The sequence below is a fragment of the Haliotis rufescens genome, unplaced genomic scaffold (assembly GCF_023055435.1).
Source record: "Haliotis rufescens isolate VD_foot unplaced genomic scaffold, xgHalRufe1.0.p SCAF_60, whole genome shotgun sequence".
In the NCBI taxonomy this organism is placed as follows: domain Eukaryota; kingdom Metazoa; phylum Mollusca; class Gastropoda; order Lepetellida; family Haliotidae; genus Haliotis; species Haliotis rufescens.
In genome coordinates this window covers 260490-279968 of record NW_025964335.1, presented here as the reverse complement: position 1 = coordinate 279968, position 19479 = coordinate 260490, and the positions used below count along the sequence as shown (strand labels likewise).

Here is a 19479-nt window from a genome sequence, read left to right as displayed (position 1 = left end):
TGCCGTAAAAGGCGACTATGCTTGTCGTAAAAGGCGACTAACGGGATCGGGTAGTCAGGCTCTTGAAATTTCAAGATAATAAGTTAACATCCTAAGATGTAAAAGTACGTTTGAAGTGAATAATTTTGAGATATCAAGATCCTACATAAGACTTTTAGGGCCATTTGGTTTTTTTCAATACTAAGTTAAACTTTGAAGATACCATTTCAACTTAGTATCTTTAAATTTCAACTTCTATCTCTTGAAATTTCAACTTAGTATCTTGAAATTTCAACTTAGTATCTTGAAATTTCAAGATAGTATCGAAAAAAATTAAAAAAACAAATGGCCCTAAAAGCCTTCCGTATGATGCACATGGACACAGTTAGTTAATATGGTGCATCTGAATATTCATCAACACTACGAAGATAGTATTGCATAAGCATGATAATTCTATATACATCCCTGAAAAATTGACAATAGTATTAGTACTCACCTGTAGTATCATGACTGTAGTTTTATTGTTTGTGAGGATGGGTTTACTGTTGAATCGATTGATTCTTCTAGACGATCAATAATGTAATTATGATTTGTTACACTTGATGTATAACGGAAGTATGTGGAATCATGTATCGCCCGTTTCTGTAGTTCTACTGTGTTGATAAATAAACAGTTCTCCGCCACCACGGCTTGGCGTCCTACGTGCACGGACGTCTCACAAAGACGCATGTTTAACTTATGAATCAATAAGAGTTGAATGTTGATTCGAACACCGTGCTCCCGGATAGGAGTCCTGTTAAATGTATAATGTTTATTGATCTGGGACAGAGTCAGAACTGACAACACGTCTTTTGAACAGACGAGTCAACCTCGCAGTTACGTACATGTAGATCCCAGTGTTGAAGTGTTGAGGAATCACTATGTTCAAACGGGACATCTTTCTCCTGACGCTTGTATTCCATAAACTGATATCTGCCCTTCAGTCTTGTGGCGGGTTTCATGTTCGACGTCACTCAAGTTTGGACAATCTGTTGTTTAATGAGGCCTTTATGTCTGAACACGTCGTGGAAGGAAGATTATCATGTACAGAACGTTGTTACCGACACCCCCTCTGTAACATGCTGCTGTACAACCCAACGTCCAAACGATGTCGCCTGTACAAGTCCTTCATCAACACAGGAGGCACTGAAGAGCCGGGCTGGCAGTATTATGCAGGTGATCTTAATTTATATAAGGAGAGCGTATGTGAATTTATTTGTATATCACGTGAGCAATTATTCAGTTATATGCGAGTGAGTGAGTGAGTGAGTGAGTGAGTGAGTGAGTTAAAATGTAAAATCACATCGGCACTGTTGCAGCCATAAAATGTCACGAACAATTTATACATTAACAATTGAGACATTTAGATTAAAAAGACCCATGTCAACAATGGACTGTAAAACAACTTGAGCCTTTTACGACAAGCATAGTCGCCTTTTACGGCAAGCATGGGTTGCTGAAGCCCTATTCTACCCCGGATCTTCACGGGTCTACACTGCACATGACTCACGATGCATATCGCGTAAAGAGACAATGAATGAAGACGGTATCGCTACTATAATAAGAACAATTAATCCAACTAAGTACTTCCAATTAAATGTGTCATAATAGATCAGATAACTGTTCGATCAGATGCCCCATGGGAATGCGTTCTATTTGTTTGAATATTGGGGGTAGTTTCATTACACCCAGTTCTCGCCCAGCCTGGAGGAATAGTTTCCATAGTGACATGTTTGAAACATTTGGGCTACGAGCTAATTGAAGGAAACTGTTCTCGAACTCGTATTTAGTTTCATTATGGTAATATGGAGGTAAAGATAAATGACTGTTTGAGGCAGAACATGACGCGTTTAGCCTGATTGTCCCTAAAGGTGGGGAGGGGGCACGGGTGGCCCACACGACTGCAAAGTCTAATCTCTTATCAGTAGTAACTACCCAGCGGCTATGTTACGACGTGAATTGTAATAAAAAGGTAAATTGTAATACTTGCAGCAAATTGTAATAATTTTGACGTAAATTGTTATAACAACGTAAATTGTAATAAAATGAGACGTAAATTGTAATACGCAAATTGTAATAAAAATAAAAATAAAATTTGAATAATCTCAACTTGCTGTAAAATGTAATAACTTTTTACGTAAATTGTAATAACCTTATAAGTTTAGTGTCAAAGGCATTAAATGACTAGAACCTATCCTTGTCAGGGTTGGTACAGGGTTTATCGTACAATCGTCATTAAAGTATGGGTGTGGGGGAGGATTGAGGTCGTTATCGTGCATTGTTGTATAATTATATGTATATATAAACGCATTGGAATTTCATTTCTATGGTTGTCCAGAAGAGGATTAATTACCAGAATGAACTTAGTTTTCTTATTTATTTGAGAAAAAGTCTGTTATATTTTGACGAAGAATTCAAATACATCAAATGAGTGACAGATCTCCTGTGCAATGTCAAATGAAAAAACCCAGTCGTCAGCAAATGCAGCATAGATTTCCCATGCATGGGAAAGGAGAATACTTAATACATAACATTATATACAACGTTTTTATTAATATCAAAAGAGGGGCGTGGATATTCTTTACCTACATTGCATATACTATTAGATATTGCGTATTCTCGATCTCTGTGAACTTCTCACAGATAAAGAAATAATAATATATTAATGCAAACCATGTTAACTTATGCAATATTTGTAGCAATGTATGATTAACATATGGATAATTAATATAACATAAAATATTTCCTTTCATAACAAGAAGTATATTTAATGAAATAAATGAATAAATTTAACTGTCTGGATTCCTTTCATATGTCATGAAGAACTAACAACAACTTACTGACAACTATTGCTGGGATAATAACTCCTTGCCCCAACGGGGCGGTCGGGTAGCCTAGTGGTTAAAGCGTTCGCTCGTCACGCCGAAGACCCAGGTTTGATTCCCGACATGGGTACAATGTGTGAAGCCCATTTCTGGTGTCCCCCGCCGTGATATTGCTGGAATATTGCTAAAAGCGGCGTAAAACCATACTCACTCACTCACTCACTCCCCCTTGCCCCAACAACAAAAACAGAATCCCTCATGATAACGGCACGAAATCATAATTCAAAGCATACACAAAAAATATCCGGTATCTTGATAGTATTTTCTAAGCAGATGGTAGTATCTTCTACGTAGATGATAGCATGCCAGAAGCATCACATCACTTCCAATAAATGTCTTTCACTATGTTGACACCACCCTTTAATGACGATTGTACGATAAAGCCTATACCAAGCATCCCTAACTTAACAGTTTTGTACGTTTGTCATCATACACAGTATTTCTAGAATTGTACATGTGAAACACAAGCTCAACTGACAAAGATCATTTCTAGTCAATTGGCTTCTTGGACACTACGGTAGTAAGGTTATTACAATTTACGTAAGAATTTATTACATTTTACCGCAAGTAGAGATTATTACAATTTACGTCAATTTTTATTACAACTTGCGTATGACAATTTACGTCAAATATTATTACAATTTACGTTGTTATTACAATTTACGTCAAAATTATTACAATTTGCTGCAAGTTTTACAATTTACCTTTTTATTACAATTTACGTCGTAACAGGCTATCTGTTAAATACTCTGCCATCGGCAATAGCATGAGGCGTTTCTTCTGTTTGACATGTCTGCTTGACTCTGTCTTCCTTTTTCATAAACAGAGCCACTATGCAAAGTTGACTTAAGTTGGTGGGGTATATAGGACTTTGGATATGACAGTAGCCTGTTTAAGGCTGGGTGCATGTTTCGACCTCCGAATTCTTTAATAATGCATACTTAGTACGTTCTGCATTTACAGTTAACACGTGGTTTTCCACGCGATACTTAGCGACCATACGGCTCATTTCTTCAGACTTGTCGGGCAGTGCGTTTGTCATCATGGCATGGGTAAGTTAAAAGCTTGATAAATTTCAAATCTCCCATTGACATCTAACAAGGGGATCGATGTAATTATCACACTTTTATCATCATCTAATACCGTGGTACACGTCAATGTTTTATAGAAGTTCCCTAAATCTTCCTCTGGCATGCCAGCTAACTTAAACTTTGCAGGAAATTGGGTTTTTGCATCATTCAGAAGGGCCAGTAAATGGCTAGGGGTCATGGTACTCGGGGATAAATGTCACAGTGCCAGCATATTCAGTTGTAACTTGAGGTGTTCCATGAATTAAATCAAGGTTTGTAACATTTGTCACATTTCCTTGATTACTGCGGCGGTCGGGTAGCCTAGTGGATAAAGAGTTGGCTCGTCACGCCGAAGACCCGGGTTCGATTTCCGACATGGGTACAATGTGTGAAGCCCATTTCTGGTGTCCCCCGCCGTGATACTGCTGGAATATTGCTTAAAAGCGGCGTAAAACCATACTCACTTACTGGTATGCAATCGGCTAAACTCGGCTAAACATACTGATCATGCCTGTTGACCTGTCCGAGTCAGCAATTGTCGAACAGTCAACTTGACTTGTTCTATGTCATTTTCGCATCTGGATATAAACTGCCTGAGAGGTGCAAAGTCTGTGACAAACGAGACCAACCACTTAGACCTGGTTATTGTGATTTCATTAAGCTTTCGAAAAACAACATTTTCAAACAGCATATCACCTCTGGCTAACCCAAATAAGAAAAGTAACATTGGTAGACATGTTTGTCTGTCCCCTTCAATGTCATATGGGGTTGACTGTTCCTCCTGAGCGTCTGTCTGTCCGTCAGTAGACATGTCATCGTCACTAGTCCTGAGCTGGTCTGGCTCCAATTTCTACCTTAGGCGTGTCCTGTTCTTCTCTGGGAGGGTTGGTTGGTTTGTTGTTTTACGCCGCACTCAGCAATATTCCAGCTATATGACGCCGGTCTGTAAATAATCGAGTCTGGACCAGATAATCCAGTGATTGACATCATGAACATCGATCCACGCAGTTGGGATCGATGACATGCATCAACCAAGTCAGCGAGCCTGACCACCCGATCCCGTTAGTCGCCTTTTACGACAAGCATAGTCGCCTTTTACGGCAATCATGGGTTGTTGAAGACCTATTCTACCCCGGATCTTCACAGGTCTCTGGGAGGGGAATCTTGATCCTGGTCTCGGCACCAAAACGGATCCCTTGCAACACCTCCGTGCACTTAGAACGACAAGCCGTGGTGGTGGCGGAGAATGGTTTGTTTATAAACACAGTAGAACTACAGAACCAGTCTATCAGTAGTTACAAAGTCGAACATAGGAAGACGACGAAGTCACGTTGACACTTTGGCAGCTGAGGGCTGGGCTGGCTGGTCAGTGCTCGTCTCTCCTTGTCCCTGGTTTTCCTCTCTGCTATAATGACTGCGCTTCTCCGATTGTTTGTTAACACAACCTGCCTGCTTTTAAAGGCAGCTGACCGATCATTATTCTGCTGAACTAGTCAGTTCTGATTAACTTGAGAGTCGCTATGTCAGCAGTTATGCTGTTTATATAAGTACTTGACATTTGCTATGTCAGCAATTAGGCTGCTTATATAAGTACGTCAGCTGACCAATTATTATTCTGCTGAGTTGGTTAATTATACTGTGCTGTTGCACGACTATTCAGTGCAGTTGTTAGGGCTCACAAAATGCCCATGGCAAATAGTCTTACAATGGCGAGGCATGGACATGAATCGAAATGTTGTTTGAAACATTTGAATTGCGTCTGGTAATTAGACATATTCAAATCTGTACTGTTTCTTAAACACAAGGACAATCTACCTAATATTTGGAATCGCCTATATGATATATAAAGGTAAACAAAACGTACATTAAGAGTATTTTAAAGATATTCATCTCCACAGCTAACATTGCATTACTGAATGAGTTTATTTGTTGTTTAACGCCTTACTCAGCATTATTCGAGCTATATGACGGCGGTCTGTGAATAATCGAGTCTGAACCTGACAATCCAGTGATTGACATCATGAGCATCGATCCACGCAATTGGGATACGATGACATGCATCAACCAAGTCAGCCAGCCCGACCACCCGGTACAACAAGCATAGTCGCCTTTTGCAGCAAGCATGGGTTGCTGAAGACCTATTCTACGCTGAAGACGGATTCTTCACGGGCCTATCACATCAAGGGACAGAGAAACGTTTCACAAGGGAACCAAGTCAGCAAGACTGACCACCCGATCCCGTCGCTCACGACAAGCATAGCCGCCTTTTCTGGCAAGCATGGGTTGCTGAAGACCTATTCTACCCCGGATTCTTCACGGGCCTATCACATCAAGGGGCAGAGAAACGTTTCACAAGGAGCCAAGTCAGCAAGACTGACCACCCGATCCCGTCGCTCACGACAAGCATAGTCGCCTTTTCAGGCAAGCATGGGTTGCTGAAGACCTATTCTACCCCGGATTCTTCACGGGGGAGACAAGCATGGGTTGCGGAAGACCTATTCAACCCCGGATTCTTCACGGGGGAGACAAGCATGGGTTGCTGAAGACCTATTCTACCCTGGATTCTTCACGGGGGAGGCAAGCATGGGTTGCTGAAGACCTATTCTACCCCGGATTCTTCACGGGCCTATCACATCAAGAGACAGAAACTTTTCACAAGGGAATGTTCCTACTTTTCCTGTACCAGGTTAGCTACAGTGCCACAATGCTCTTTCGTAAATGTTCAGGAACTGAATTTATCCGTTAATTATGTATTGCTCTTCAAGCAAGTGGTGTTTGTTATGGTAAACAGGACTTCGCGTCTCTTATCTGGTTGCATGGATACTACCAACCGAGTTCTCTCAAACACAAAGCCATTCGTGGATTCTGACGACATGTCTACTAAATAACGGATAAGCTGTTTTGTACAGTGTGTTTGACAGTGGCTTTACATCGATCAAAAGGAGGAGGAAAGTCAGATTTGTTTGAAGTATTTTACTTGTATCAATTTGGTTTAGGTGAGGCCATATTGATCACATGTATTCTCTTGTCCACGTGATCAATGCCACTCTGGTTATACTCTTCAACATGAACTGTGTTGAGTACAAGCAGGCAATTTGCGCCCATCCCGTAAAGATCCGGGGTAATAGGTCTCCAGCAACCCATGCTTGCCGTAAAAGGCGGCTATGCTTGTCGTGAGTGACGGGATCGGGTGGCCAGGCTTGCTGACTTGGTTTATGCATGTCATCGTATCCCAATTGTTTGGATTGATGCTCATGATGTCAATCTCTGGATTGTCTGGTCCAGACTCGATTAATTATTTATTATTTATAGCTAGAATACTGCTGAGTGCAGCGTTGAACAACAAACAAACCAACAAACTTGGCCTATTGTATGCAAGTGTAGTTTGTTCCAATGTATGTTATTTCATCAGCATGTTAAGGAATGGTGTGCTGCTTAAAGATCCGGGGTAAAATAGGTCTTCAGCAACCCATGCTTGCCGTGAAAGGTGACTATGCTTGTCGTAAAAGGCTGGATCGGGTGGTCAGGCTCGCTGACTTGGTTGATGCATGTCATCGTATCCCAATTGTTTGGATCGATGCTCATGATATCAATCACTGGATTGTCTGGTCCAGGCTCGACTATTTTCAGACCGCCGTCATATAGCTGAAATATTTTTGAGTGCGGCGTTAAACAACAAACCAATCGTCTAGATAAGTTGCATTGTGACAAAGACCACTTGCCATTTGATTCTAAAATGTATGAGGAATTCAAGGATGCATGTATCGCAGCTTAGTTGGAAATATACGTGATCTAATAGGCGTCTCATAATCGGCACCTGAAACGTGATTTTGTAAACACTATCCAATATGGTGGCCCGTACACTTCGGCGTTTGTGTGTGCGAATTTTCCAAAACATTCTAACCGATTCTAGGCGACGTTTCAAATCTATCATTAGTGATTAGATGAAAAAACAGATATGAGTAAATATCCTATATTTCTATTTCTAAACACGGAGTAAATAACGCCGTGAATGGTTATTTTGCTTTGCCTAAAATGACAGTGGAAATGATATCACAGAAGAGGGAATTTCCCACCGAATTCAAAACTGCGAAGTGTGTTAGGTTAAGTGTGCGTAGTGTATTTTAATTTTTTTACGACTTGGAAGTGAGGGTTGAAGAGGAGTGGCATATATGTCGATGTGGAATCAATAAGGGGCTTTACACTAAAAAAATCCATAACGTTCAACACAGACGCAGTGAACACTCGACTGAAGCACGAGCAACTTATCAATTTCTTACATCAGGAAAGTAGTCCGTCATGATCTGACCTCAGGTCATCACCATGGAGTAGCCAATCACGGGCCTGGAATTCGATCTCACACATATGTTTGATATCAGTTATCTCAAATGGCTTCCTCACCCACAGGTGTGTGAGAAATTTGGTGTGAAAACGAACGCTGTGCTCGGAAAACTGCACTTGTTATGAAATGTAAACAAAGCATAATTCAGATTTTACACTGTAGCATTTTCAACTATTTTGAGCTATCCATTTGTCTATTCGTTGCATGCATTGCCTCAACATTTTCAGAATATGCATGGTAAGAGAATCGTAGGAAGAATTCGGGAATTAAAAAAAAATACATCGCAATGATTTGGTAAATTGGACAGAAATTGTTTACGTTTCCGTCCTGCGTGGCGCCATGACAGATGCAAAATCACGTACAACGACGACGGTATTTATCGGCATTTTTTACTATTGCTCTCGGTTTCAATTAAAAATATAACAAGAAATAACTGTACACAGATTGTCACAATGTGTCTCATTACAACGAAAGTCCCCTCGTAAAGTCCCGCGTGATGTTGTCACTGAACACGCTATTTTGTAAAAGTCGGTCACCGGAAGTGATGTCATACGTCAACATTGTTGTATACATTTGGTAATTTCTTTGAGGTGAAGGTCCTTGAATGACAGTGCACACGATCATTGTATCCTGTTGTTTACAGTTTCAATTATGATGTTGATTTTGCATATCTTTCATACATTTTGTCACAAGTAATTTCACAATAATTATTTATCAATGTTTTGTATGATATCATACGTACATAAAGGCCACAAATTCTATGAACCTTTGATAATACCCTGTTTCTCTGTACATTTGAACAAGAAATTAAAAAGTTTATAGTGTCGTATGCGATATTTCTTTCCTTCAGACAAGTGTTAGAAGATGTGTAAGAAGATGTAAATGTAAATGTCACTTTAGAATGTAATAATCAGTATTGTAATTTCATATAAACAGGTTAATGAATGGCCGTTTCATTTTATTTTAAAACTAAAACTGAATATATAACTGTTATAAAGTGGACAATATTTTTTTGTTAAAATATATACACACAATTTTTAAAAGAATTGTCTTGGTCTGGAATTGTTATTTTATGTCGTTTGATATACAGAACGGTGATGCCTAACGATTCGCCAGGTGCGCGTTAGCCACAAACGATTTTCGAATTATTCTTCTCGTTTTGTATTATATATTCAATGGGTTCACCATTTTTTAAATATTGTGATCACGGGATAATAAACTGTTTTCTTTATTTCTCCAAGAACTGTAAAAAGTCTAAAAAATATAAACCGTGTCCTGTACCCCGCTGGACAAACCTTTTTCGATATCCTGTTAATTCTATACCAAAGAATCTTTCTTCGCATCTTTTATTGTATTATTTTGAAACGAGACTAAGAGAAATAATCACAAAATAATAAACAAATATATGTTCAAAATTGAATATACGTTTGTTTGCTTTGAAGTATTCTTTTAGGTATTTGATTACGTAAAATTGATGCTAAACAGGTGCGTGTCTTGTCCAGTTAGCATACATGGCAAACGATCTATTTTATGATTAATTGTTTATCTATTCAAGACATTATTTACATGGTAAAATCAGCTATTTATGCGTCAAATTCCGTTTTACACATCGAGATTTTCCATACCATGAACGAAAATTAGGGGAGATATATATTTATCAAAATACCACTGTCAAATAGAAAGGTGTCATTTTTAGTAAGTCACTATATTTGATGATAAGGCTAATGCTTCATTAATAATGGAATAATCAAATTCACTTACACTATCAGGAGAATGTTGGAATCTAAGGACTAATTTATAGGTTAGTATGGGCCATCCATTTCGCTGTTACTACTTTTTTTTATGACGTACGATTTCATCGTTTCTTATGGGTTTGTTTATGCCTAAACGTATACAGTTTCAATATCGATATCTGTGTTGGAATAGTACGGTTCCTCGTGAACAAAACACCACAAAAATATATTGTCCTTATCCACCGCTTATTCTAAGCATAGAGGAGTTGCGCCCCCTTTTCCTTTACGTGTGTAACCTCACTGTCGTCATTTACGGCAAGCTATTTTTTGTATACATGAGCATATATATATAAATTCATTTGATGTACATTTATGTCATTCAGATATTAGGGAGTATTTTGTTCGCTCACAGTTTCCGCTCTCTTTTATCTGTGTACGATAAATAGCAGCGAAATTTGTTGTTTTTCAACGCAGAATAATTTCTCGGACAACACTGAGAAATGTCTTTTTTTCAAAACCGGTTTAATATTTGCAGGTAAATGTACACCATCAGATAGGAAATTTAATATTCTTCATCTCTGAGTAATTTCATAGCCGGAAGTAGATCAAATAACAACGTGAGTGAGTGAGTGAGTGAGTATGGTTTTACGCCGCTTTTAGCAATATTCCAGCAAATTCACGACGGGGGACACCAGAAATGGGTTTCACACATTGTACCCATGTCGGGAATCGAACCTGGGTCTTCGGCGTGACGAGCGAACGCTTTAACCACTTGGCTACCCGACCGCCCCTCCAGTATAAACGACTTTGACTTGGACTGAAGATGGCGGGAGTGTTCATTACCGGAGCAGAGCTCGAAAACCGTACATTATGTCTTCACCAAACTTGGCATATAGATAGGCCCAGTGGTCAACTTGTGCTCCACTGGTGTGTTTTGTTTTTTTCTTCAAAAAAATGTTTTTCGAGTTTCCATAGCAACAAGTTTCAATATTTCCATAGCAACAAGTTATAATATTTCTTCACCTAACTTGGCACATTGTTAGGTCTTGTGGTGAATTGGTGCCTTTTGACAGTTTTGGATTTTTCCGTTTGTTTCCTTGGCAAGACCCGTGAAGATGCCGGGGTAGAATAGGTCTTCAGCAACCCATGCTTGACGTAAAAGGCGACTATGCTTGTCGTAAGAGGCGACTAACGGGATCGGGTGGTCAGGCTCGCTGACTTGGTTGATGCATGTTATCGATCCAAATTGCGTGGATCGATGCTCATGATATTGAGTGCAGCGTTAAACAACAAACAAATGAAACAGTGGACATTTCAGACAATGAAAAACATCCATCGTTATTCCAACACTACACATGTATGCAATGGAGCATAAGAGAGACACTTTTTCTGAAATTCCATGACCTGCGTAGTGTGTGCAAATTTGGCGGCCAAATGATACGTACATTTGAAACGCTGGAGATACGGAGCTCGGATTACACGTTTACTTTCTAGCATGCATACCTTTGGGAATACTGTCCCGTCGTGTGGTGCAAATAATGTTTGCACAACGTGGAAATGTATTTTGAGAGAATTACTCGAAGCGTGGACCAACGTGCAAAGTTAAATAAATATCAAAAGTCAAAATATCGCAAAAAAGAAACATCTGTGTTGAGCCCAACTACTTCCTTCACATAAATCAAATTTAATTGCATTTTGAAACAACGGACAAGTGACGGCCGTATGAAGTTTTAGTTTTCAGTATGGTCGCAGTACAAGGTCAAATCAAGGTCAAACTTTCAAATATTATACACGTCACAATTGCGTTTTTCAATTAAGTTGACAATTTGAATACTTTACATCTAAATTGCAGAAAAAGAATTCATTTTTAAAACGAAAAATTATTATTACTAGTTTTAATTAAAAAATTTGGACAAAGTTGCAAATTAGTAAAAATTAATCAGACAACAAAATCTGCTTCCCTTTCTTCTCCAGTCAAAAGCAGATTTACTGCACATACAACTTTCACTGGAATCGAACTCCTTATTCCGTCTACGAAATGAGTATCAACTATTGACAACGTGAGGCGGAAGCAGAGTAACCTCCCTTGAATTACTGTTAATATGATTTCCACCGATTAAAGGCAAGTCTTCATTTTTGCAAGGGCCCTAACCAAGCGTTATTAATCAATCATTCAATGTGTTCGCGGCCAAACCATATCCTTCGTGAACGCATGTTTATTTGCAATCGTATTTGACAACCTCTGGATGTTACGCATTTGCGCCTAAAATTTCTACCACTTTTCACTCAGCCGCATGTAGGCTAAAAGCGCTAAGCTTGCGTCAGTAGAACCAGTTTAGCTGTCGATGACAAATAATGAAATATTGCTCTGTGCACTGTCGGTAAATATTATACTTCTGGTCCACATCTCCATTCTTAAAACATCCGAAACATTTCCACACAGGAGATTAATATACATCGTCAATTCTTGTTTCTCGGTCCAAGGGGCGGTCGGGTAGTCTAGTGGTTAAAGCGTTCGCTCGTCACGCCGAAGACCCGGGTTCGATTCCCGACATGGATACAATGTGTGAAGCCCATTTCTGGTGTCCCCCGCCATGAAATTGCTGGAATATTGCTAAAAGCGGCGTAAAACCATACTCACTCTAGTTTCTTGGTCCATGACGATAACAAGATTTTACGTGCGCTTCAATATATTCTATGCGATGCGATCGACAGCAGATGTTGATAAACTGGTGAGTTGTTTTTGTCTTCTTATCATTTATACGCAAACAATAGCAAGTAAGTATTCGATGACTTGATAATATATCACAGATTTAGGTAGGTAAACAATATTAGTGCAATTAGTTTGACGAGACGCAGAGTTTTGTTTGTTTGTTGTTTAACGCCGCACTCAACAATATTCCAGCTATATTACGGCGGTCTGTAAAATAATCGAGTCTGGACCAGACAATCCAGTGATTGACATCAAGAAAGTAGCACCCCACCGCACTGCATGCAACACAAAGGTGTCAATGTCTGCGGTTATTGGATTGCCACATTGCCTACCACATATTGTGGGAATAGTATCAAAACAGGCAATATACTGGTATGTGCCAGATCACACTGCGAATTAGCCCTTGAAAAAAGCGACTGATTCGTGATTAAAAAAAAACCCTTTTATTTTGTTGTTAAATTTTCATCAACTGTAGTTAGTCATACGTGTTCCATAAGATATAAAAATAAATAGGGAATTGCAAAAGAACTTTGTACTCACCATGTACTTCATAACTGCCGCCAGCAAACTGTTGTTGCATTCGTGACCAACTCGTGTTATTCTGGGACAAGTCGAATCTTCTTTCAGGTTACGGAAAGGGGCGAGTGGTGACGAATGACTGTTGTTATTGACACAACATCCTCCATCTTGGATGTTGCGGTGACAGCACATACTACTAGTTTTGACAACTTACTCACACTATCTTCCTCAAAATTTTCATTGCCCCCCCCAACAAAAAACAAAAACAAAACAAAATGCATTTCCCCACATTTGATTTTTTTTGTTTTTTCCCTGGCTTCACTGCACATTTACTTAATTAAATTTGTAGAAACTTGGTTGTTTTACTAAAAGTCCGGGTTTAATTATTTTCATGTCAATTTCTACTGGTCTATTTAAGCCTTTTAATGTAATCTCTTTCGTCGGATAATCGAGACTGGTTATTCTCTGGCATTGGCCTTCTATATTGCTCTATTGTTCATTCATGTTCAGCTAAATGCAACCACTTCCGCGTGGAAAATGCCCTGTCGCTGACAGTCGTGAACCAGTCTGTGGACGTTGCCTGTGGAAGTGGGCTCACACACATCCCCTCCTCTCCATTCCACTGTTCCCTTGGCACTGAGGTCCTCAACATTGGAATGTGTGCTCAGACACGTTGGATCAATCTGGTATGTTCGTGAAGAAACGACTCTACATTTTCATCGTGGTCGTCATAAAAATAACAACATGTGCCAGAGCCATGTGATAAACATGCCAATGTGGCTTTATTAATTTAATTTTATATGTTGTATTACTATCATGAGCAATTTGAGTTAAATGAGGATGTATTATATTCAATGATTCAGAAAAAAATCATTCCGGGGTGGAATAGGTCTTCAGCAACCCATGCTTGCCGTAAAAGTGACTCTGCTTGTCGTAAAAGGCGACTAACGGGATCGGGTGGTTTAGGCTCACTGACTTGGTTGATGCATGTCATCGATCCCAATTGCTAGGATCGATGCTCATGATATTAATCATTGGATTGTCTGGTCCAGACTCGATTATTTACAGACCGCCGTCATATAGCTGGAATATTGCTGAGTGCGGCGTTAAACAACAAAACAACCAACCAGCCAGAAAAAAATCATTATGATATATGAATGGGGTAATAAGTATTTTGAATATTTCAAAATAGTTTGCCTTTACTTGACGACAGGTGTCTCCTTGGGTCACCGATCTTCCTGCACCGTTATCCCCTGGGGCGGAGATCAAAGTGAGAGGTGCAGGCGATGGTGCTGGAAAGTAAGTTCTCAAAAATTAACATCCAGTAAACATTGTTCAGTATTATGAATAAATCTTTTACTTGACTATAAACCAAGTATACAAGTAAGAAATGAAACTCATTTCAACAGAATCACAGCCAAATAATATGCAGATAGCCTACATCTTTATCAACGTCCAGACCCGTGAAGATCCGGGGTAGAATAGGTCTTCAGCAACCCATCCAGTCGTAAAAGGCGAATATGCTTGTCGTAAAAGGCGACTAACGGAATCTGGTGATCAGGCTTGCTGACTTGGTTGATGCAGGTCATCGATCCCAATTGCGTGGATCTTTGCTCATGATATCAATCACTGGATTGTCTGTTCAAGACTCGGATTATTTACTGACCGCCATCATATAGCTGGAATATTGCTGACTTAATGGCCGTGACTGAAGATCAAGGTCATTAAACCGGAAATGTTTTTGTCTCTGTTGGTAAGATAGCTGGAGACATAAGACTTTCTGTTTGAAGGTCGTACTGTATTGGGCATGTGTTTTACCATTACTTATGTCATTTAACCGGACGTGCATATACGTTTTGTTGATAATTTAGCAAATGGCATCTAGGCATACAGATAGCCTACATCTTTATCAACGTCCAGACCCGTGACGATTCCGGGGTAGAATAGGTCTTCAGCAACCCATGCTTGCCGTAAAAGTCGATTATGCTTGTAAAATGCGACTAACCCGATCCAGTTAGTCGCCTCTTACGACAAGCATAGTCGCCTTATATGGCAAGCATGGGTTGCTGAAGACCTATTCTCCCCCGGATAGTCACGGGGAAGCTACTGAACACGTTTCAAGTTTGTATTATGTTTTTAAGGAGAAAGCTCAAAGGTCTTTGTGTTTTCCGTTTTGAGTACAGTACTGACGTGCACCTGTGGGAAACTGACGACCTAAACACTGTGTTCCTCCTCTCTATCCGTTGGTCGAACCCTGATGCAATCTTCAACACACAATCCTCCGGGACCTGGGGGACGGAACTTGGGCCATCGACCTTCATATTTTCTCCAAACGTGGTGTTTGATGTCCTCGTGAGAATAACAACAACCAATTTCCTGGTAGGTAAATTGTCCTTGGAAGAGGAGGATGTACTAAATTAATTGATAGTGAAATAATTTTGGTCAGTTGGTTTGTTGTTTAACGCCGAACTCAGCAATATTCCAGCTATATGACGGCGGTCTGTAAATAATCGAGCCTGGACCAGACAATCAAGTGATTGACATCATGAGAACCGATCCATGAAAACGGGATACGATGACATGCATCAACCAAGTCAGCGAGCCTGACCACCCGATCCCGTTAGTCGCCTTTTACGGCAAGCACGGGTTGCTGAAGACCTATTCTACCCCGGATCTTCACGGGTGTAAGAAGCAATTCGTGCATGGAATCACCATGAAATCCGGAACACATGCTATAGACAGTAATTCAGTGGATGTGTAATCCCCAATCTCCCTCTCACACGGGATGAGTTTGGGAGAGACAGATTAGGACCGTGAGGAAAGTAGTGAATGCATTATTGTATGGCCTGCATGATGAACGGCAAGTATGGGTTGCTGAAGACCTATTCTACAAATAAAACAAATGACTATTAGGGTCCTCCAAACAGTCTCTCGTTTTATCGACATCACTACATCTTTGTCTGGTTTCTGATCACAATGAATAACCATAAAGAAATTAAGCTACCCATTCTTCAGGTTATAGACTGGAAAAAGAGGAAGGATTAACTGTAGATCAACGAAAACTGTTACATGCCCTCCTCAGATCTATTTTATGGTCTATGTTGAGACTGAGGTAACCGTTACTCCTTGCTTAGTGGGGCGGTCGGGTAGCCTAGTGGTTAAAGCGTTCGCTCGTCACGCCGTAGACCCGGTTTCCATTCCCGACATAGGTGCAATGTGTGAAGCCCATTTCTGGTGTCCCCCGCCGAGATATTGCTGGAATATTGCTTAAAGCAGCGTAAAACTATACTCACTCACTCCTCAGGGTGTGACCAAGATAACGTGGAGGTCAAGGTCACAGTAAAAGTAATTTGTTTAGCATGTTCCCTCAAATGACTTTTTGCAGATAATGTCCAAGTGGTATATGCATGTAGTGTTTTTTTTCTGATTTAGAGTTGTCTTGCATTAAGCACGTGTTTTCCTAAACAGAATGAACTCATCTATTTATGTATTACGAGACATATGCCTTTCTGTTTTAAAGATGCCTTGTAATATTAATGGACATGTGTTTTCCCAAATCTGCTGCTTCTGTTTTTTACAGGTAATGCAAACACCTTGCTAATCCCAAATAATGATGTTTCGATCGTTACTATATTCATGCAAATTATACACACAACAGCCGGAACTAATGCGTACGTATAGAATTTAATAAATGCCCATATCAGTGGTTGATGTCGGTCGATCCCAATTGCGTGGATCGATGCTCATGATATTTATTGTCTGGTCCAGGCTCGATTATTTACAGGCCGCCGTCATATAGCTGGAATATTGCTGAGTGCGGCGTAAAACAACAAACGAACGACAAAAAGGTCAATCAGGACCAGATTAACGTTTAACGAACAAAAATTGTCATGTATTTACATTTAAATACACACTGAGAGTGAAAAATAAATGCAGTACCACGCTTCTCGTCAGATACACTTTCTTTTGAACTTTCGGTCGATCAGTTCATAGAGATCTTCTCGTATCTAACTAAAACGAGTATTATATATACTTAAGTCCATTTGTATCACAGTTGAACATCTAAGTGGATAATGAGTCAATATTTATAACTCATACTCATGTGTTAATTTCAGATATTCATCGATGGCAATAACTTCTACGAAGCCCCAATACGGATTTCTGTCGATAACAGCGTGAGGCTTGACATCACATTCAGTCTCCTGAAGTCAGTGGAAATCAAATATCCATGAAACGTTTATTTAATTTTTGTTTTCTTCTTTGTTCTTAATTACTGCACTTTTCAAACTGATTGTATAATATGGTGGCCTGTAAATACCCGAGAAGATCCGGGGTAGAATAGGTCTTCAGTTGGTTTGTTGTTTTACGCCACACTCAGCAATATTCCGGCTATTTGACGGCGGTCTGTAAATAATCGAATCTGGACCAGACAATCCAGATATTGATATCATGAGCATCTATTCACGCAATTGGGATCGATGACATGCTTTAACCAAGTCACCGAGTCTGACCACCCGATCCCGTTAGTCGCCTCTTACGACAAGCTTAGTCGCTATTTACGGCAAGCATGGGTTGCTGAAGACCTATTCTACCCCGGATCTTCACGGGTCACAGAGCATTGAGGCAAGTGTTACAGCGTAATATTGTACTTGTTGTCAATAATGCAATGACGAATACTGATATCGTCTCATTGTACATCTTCCCGAGGCAAGGGAGTTAACTGACTATAAAAGTCCAGTTTCCACCCTTGCCGAACTTGGCTGGTATTATAGAGTTACATTTTGGCTAGTCCAATCAAAATCGCACACCGGAAATCGAAATCCGGTTCGTAAACTTACGTGCAGATTTCGATCGATTGCAGGATTTGCAAAGCATGTGCACCGCCAACTCGTTGTCAGCAGATATTTTCCAAATCTTTTCATGTTTTTAATCAAGGTGCTCGCGTGATTTGATGCATTTCGCGATGTAAAACCCGTTTTATCACAATATAGATCTTGATTATCGATCAGATCGTCTTGACTGGGCGCCACCATTTTGTGTGAAGCAAACGCAAGTGATACGAGAGGTGGAATCTGATTGGCCCAGAAGGAGAGGCTTAGAAGAGAGATAACTGGTAATAGCCAGTGGTGGCGCTACGATCGAGCCCAGTAATTCCAGCCTAGTTCGGCAAGGGTGGAAACTGGACTTTTATAGTCAGTTAACTCTCTTGCCTCGGCAAGATGTACAATGAGACGATATCAGTATTCGTCACTGCATTATTGACAACTAGTACAATATTACTCTGCTCATTGTATGAAACGTTGCATTGCTAAGTACATAAACTCCACAGTGGACATTAATTGTTGAACTGCTAGGTCCATGTTACCTTATTGTCAGAATGAGCATAATACATGTTAATGCTGTCATGATCTGAAGGTTGTGTTCCCTGCTTCAATAGCAGTATTTGCAGAGTACCACTTCTTGTTTGTATTTCACTTTTCATTTGAATGCATAGTCCCGTACAACATCTTGCAAACATATGTCCTCCGGAAATCACAATGGTACCTACTTCGCATGGATTTTCTGTTTTTGTATTTCTTTCATTTGAATGCATAGTCCCGTACAACATCTTGCAAACATATGTCCTCCGGAAATCACAATGGTACATACTTCGCATGGATTTTCTGTTTTTGTATTTCTTTCATTTGAATGCATAGCCCCGTACAACATCTTGCAAACATATGTCCTCCGGAAATCACAATGGTACCTACTTCGCATGGATTTTCTGTTTTTGTATTTCTTTCATTTGAATGCATAGCCCTGTACAACATCTTGCAAACATATGTCCTCCGGAAATCACAATGGTACCTACGTCGCAACGATTTTCTGTTTTTGTATTTCTTTCATTTGAATCCATAGTCCCGTTCAACATCTTGCAAACATATGTCCTCCGGAAATCACAATGGTGCCTACTTCGCATGGATTTTCTGTTTTTGTATTTCATGTATAAAGTGCTTTTGCTATTGTATTTAACTTTTACAACCATTAGCTACTTTGGTCGAGCTTTCTTGTTCTCACCCAATCCATATTGGCTATTTAAATATTTAAGATCGTTTATTTTGTTATCACCACAATCAAGTCCCAGTAGGTAGCTTGTTATATTTATGAACCAATAAGAGTAGAATGTAAACTGTAACACTAATCCCACGTTGGTGTATGT

General features: G+C 39.8%; 1 protein-coding gene across 1 annotated transcript; it reads left to right on the top strand.

Moving 5' to 3' along the window:
* Positions 1 to 699: 699 nt before the first annotated feature.
* Positions 700 to 17661, top strand: LOC124140813. The gene is made up of 5 exons (XM_046508587.2): positions 700 to 1194; positions 13791 to 13966; positions 14494 to 14579; positions 15464 to 15659; positions 17396 to 17661. Exons 1-5 carry the CDS (start codon positions 900 to 902, stop codon positions 17510 to 17512), a joined length of 870 nt encoding a protein of 289 aa, XP_046364543.2. The 5' UTR covers positions 700 to 899; the 3' UTR covers positions 17513 to 17661.
* The last annotated feature ends 1818 nt before the right edge of the window (positions 17662 to 19479 follow it).